Consider the following 3,686-nt stretch of genomic DNA (forward strand, 5'->3'; position numbering starts at 1 on the left):
GAGTAGCTGGGATTACAGGTGTGCGCCACCACGCCTGGCTAATTTTTTGTATTTTTAGAGACAGGGTTTCTCCATGTTGGCCAGGCTGGTCTCAAACTCCTGGCTTCAGGTGATCCAACCGCCTTGGCCTCCCAAAGTGCTGGGATTACAGGGGTGAGCCACCGCGCCTGGCCATTCCTTTTATAACTTTTAACACACATAACTGGAGTGTGTAAAATTTTGGTTAGTTTGTCAGTCTTCTAACCAGTCATGAGCTCTTCACTGGAGGTTAACATTCTGAAACGGAGCTACAGATTACCTGGTGCCGGGAGGACTCTGAGAGGAGCAGGACACCTGGGGCAGGCAGCCGTGCCTTAGCTTCCTACGAAAAGAGTCCCTTCAGCACCTTATGGAGATCTGCCCTGAATTTCAGGCTTTTACCACTTTTTAAAGAGACATGTCGAGGACAACAGAACCTGTCCAAGACCAGAGTGTCACGGGAAAGCCGTTTTGCTTCCAATGGTTTAAGACAAAAAATCTAAATGAGGAGATTCTGGCAGCATCAAGGAAGGCTCCGAGTGGCCCAAAGCTTCAGATCTATTAATCCTTTCAGAGAAAAGAGAAACACAGACACAAGGCACGCCATTTTTTCTTTATGAGGAAATTCAGTCTGGTCACATTGTCAGAAAAGAAATCTGCCAAAACTAAAGAGTTTCTATATATTTTTTCACTTACAATCTCTGAATACAATGATCTACACTTCGTGAAACGTCGCCCCTCAGTATCCGTGGGTGGCTGGTTCCAGGACCGCCCTCCGATACCAATATCTGCGGATGCTCAAGTTCCTGATATAAAATGGCGCAGTATTTGCATATAACCTAGGCACATCCTCCTGTATACTTGATAAATCATCTCTAGATTGCTTATAACACCTAATACAATGTAAGCACTATGTAAATAGTTGTTATACTGTATTGGTTTTTAAATTTGTATTATTTTTCATTATTATGTATATTTTGTATCTTTTTAAAAAATATTTCCCATCCAAACTTGACTGAATTCACAGATGTAGAGCTCATGGATACAGAGGGCCGACTGTCTACAACGTTCGACATCTACAGACTTGAAACATAATCTGTTATATTAAATATATTATCTGTGAAATCACTACAGATGATGTAAACAGTGGTACATTTCATTATCTTCCAATGAAGTGGAATGCAACATACAATATTCAAGTAAAATTCACTGTGACTGATTCATACACATTATCACTGTATCTTTCTGAAAGCCAAAGAGATCTATAAGGATGACAAGAAAAGACATGTAGGTAGCTGGAACTGTAGTCTCACTTCTTACCAAAAAAAAAAAAAACAATGAACTAGATTCAGCCCACTCACACAGCATTGGTATTGAATATACTTCCAAAATTTGACATTTGTACATTTCAGTAATTTCATTATTTGATGTAAATAATTGAATATAAAGTCAATAACTGCAAGGTAAGATTAACATCTTTATAAGAACATAAAACAATAAATTAAAAGTCAACCAAGGCAATCCACCCACAATCTGAATGTATATCATGATCCAGCAGGAAGGCATGTTGCAGTGGTCCGTGACTGACTTTTGGAAGGGGTGTGAAGGAGTTTTCACCCTCCAAATCCAAAAACTTCGTTACCTTCATTGGGCCAGCACAGTCCCCACACTAGAAGCAAACTGCCCTTAATATTTCGGGGTAGGTTTTTATACATTAGCCCAGAGCTTTTGTATTTTCCCAGTTCACTGCTGAGATCTTCTTGATTTGGAATGGGAGTGAGATGAAAATTCAATATTTTAAACAGATTCTCTTTTCATTGATTGATAATCAATAGAATATTTACTGACCATACACTGAGCACCTATTCTATGTCTATTGGTACTTTTTTAAAACCCTGGGTGATGGCTGGTATACTGTCTTTGAAAAACAATGACTATAAAAGCTAAAGGAAGGGTATTTCTATAAATCATAACATGATTCAATGTAAGGGAGTATCAGGCACTTGGCCCATGCCAGGTGCTCTGTTAAAGTAGCAGCTTTATTCTAAAAGGCGAATGTGGATCTTTAAAAGGTTTCTGTAACTGGGAGAACCCAGGTTGAACAGGATTTTTCTCACCAGCATGGCTACACCAGCTTTGCAGTGGCAGAATGAGCTGCAGAGGTTTCCTCCTTGCTTTACAGTCCCTTATTAAAGTACACGCGTCGCAATTCAGGATGGCTCTCTTGGATCTTAGCTTGCAACTCGGCCTCCAAGCTTGTCACAGACATGGAACTGGGATAAGGGAGAAATGACAGGGTTATTACACAGGCAGAGGTGAGAATCAGGATCTAGAAAGAGCATGGAGAAGGCACAGGCGTGGAGATCCCAGGACTGGTACAGTGGGTCTTGTTGGAGAAATGCTTCATACGGCTAGAAAACGAGATTATGTTCCTTTCAGAAAATTGTCACTCATAATGGAAGAAATGCATCTTAAGAACCCAACACCCAACTTTTCCCTCTCACGTTATTAAAAGGTGAAATCTCTTATTGCTGGCAAGAGGGTATGGTGATGACACTCTCAGACCCTGCTGGTGCTGGAAAAACCATTTGTGGCAATGCCACTTCCTAAGAAAAACAGTATCAATCATTTGCAATGTTCACCATTGATAAAAAAAGATATATGCAGTCAGTGAAATGTATAACATTAATAATTTGCCTGCATTAATGTGCTTTTGTTTACCATATATAATACATGCTTATTGAAAAAATTTCAGAAAATACTAAAATGTACAAAAAAACCCCAAAACATTTATAATCCCACTGAGAGATAACTGCTGTTAGTCTTTAAGTGCTTAAGAATGTATTTGAAGGTATTATGGGTATATATATATATATATAAAAAAGCTTATTCTTTGAGAGAAATACATACTCATTAAAGTATAAAGAAAATTGTCCAGAATACCTACCAGAAAAACTGCTAATATTTTGATATGTAATTAGTTTAAAAAAAAAATTGAGGCTGGGCGCAGTGGCTCACACCTGTAATCTCAGAGCTTTGGGAGGCTGAAGCAGGAGGATGTCTTGAGGCCAGCAGTTTGAGACCAGCCTGGGTAACCTAGTGAGACCCAAATTTTTGTATCTATCAAAATAAAAAATAAGACAGGTGTGTTGGTGTATGCCTGTGGCCCCAGCTATTCAGGATGCAGAGATAGGAGGATTGCTTGAGCCCAGAAGTTCAAGGCTGTAGTAAGCTATGACTGTGCCACTGCACTCCAACCTGGGCAAGACAGTGAGACCCTGTCTCTAAAAAACAATAAAAAAATTGGTATTTAATATAGTTGACACGTGATAGACTGTAAGGTTAAAAAAAAGTCAGGATACAAGTTTATATTTCAAATATGTAAAACAAATTTTAACAATTACGAATATAGAAAAAAGGTAGGAAAAAAAAATCCCACGATGGCTACTGCTTAGGTAGTGGGTCTTTGAGTCATTTTACTCAATGATGACATTGATGATGGTAATGATAATGGCTATGACTTATTGCTCATTTGCTGGGCCAGACATTATGCATTTTAATCCTTATGAAAACTCTAGAAGTCCAGTATTATCATAATTGTACAGGTAAGGAAACCTGAGGTGCAACTGAGATGCTGAAGGCAGATCTTTCTTGATCCCGAAGCCCTG

General features: G+C 38.9%; 1 protein-coding gene across 1 annotated transcript in view; it reads right to left on the bottom strand.

Moving 5' to 3' along the window:
- Positions 1-1,113: 1,113 nt before the first annotated feature.
- Positions 1,114-3,686, bottom strand: part of SFXN1 (sideroflexin 1) — a 41,802-nt gene continuing 39,229 nt past the window's right edge. The window contains exon 11 of the mRNA XM_011990170.1: positions 1,114-2,291. Coding sequence (XP_011845560.1) covers positions 2,195-2,291 — 97 coding nt within the window. The 3' untranslated portion in view covers positions 1,114-2,194. The remainder of the gene's footprint in view (positions 2,292-3,686) is intronic.

This window comes from Mandrillus leucophaeus, unplaced genomic scaffold (assembly GCF_000951045.1).
Source record: "Mandrillus leucophaeus isolate KB7577 unplaced genomic scaffold, Mleu.le_1.0 Scaffold372, whole genome shotgun sequence".
Classification (NCBI taxonomy): domain Eukaryota; kingdom Metazoa; phylum Chordata; class Mammalia; order Primates; family Cercopithecidae; genus Mandrillus; species Mandrillus leucophaeus.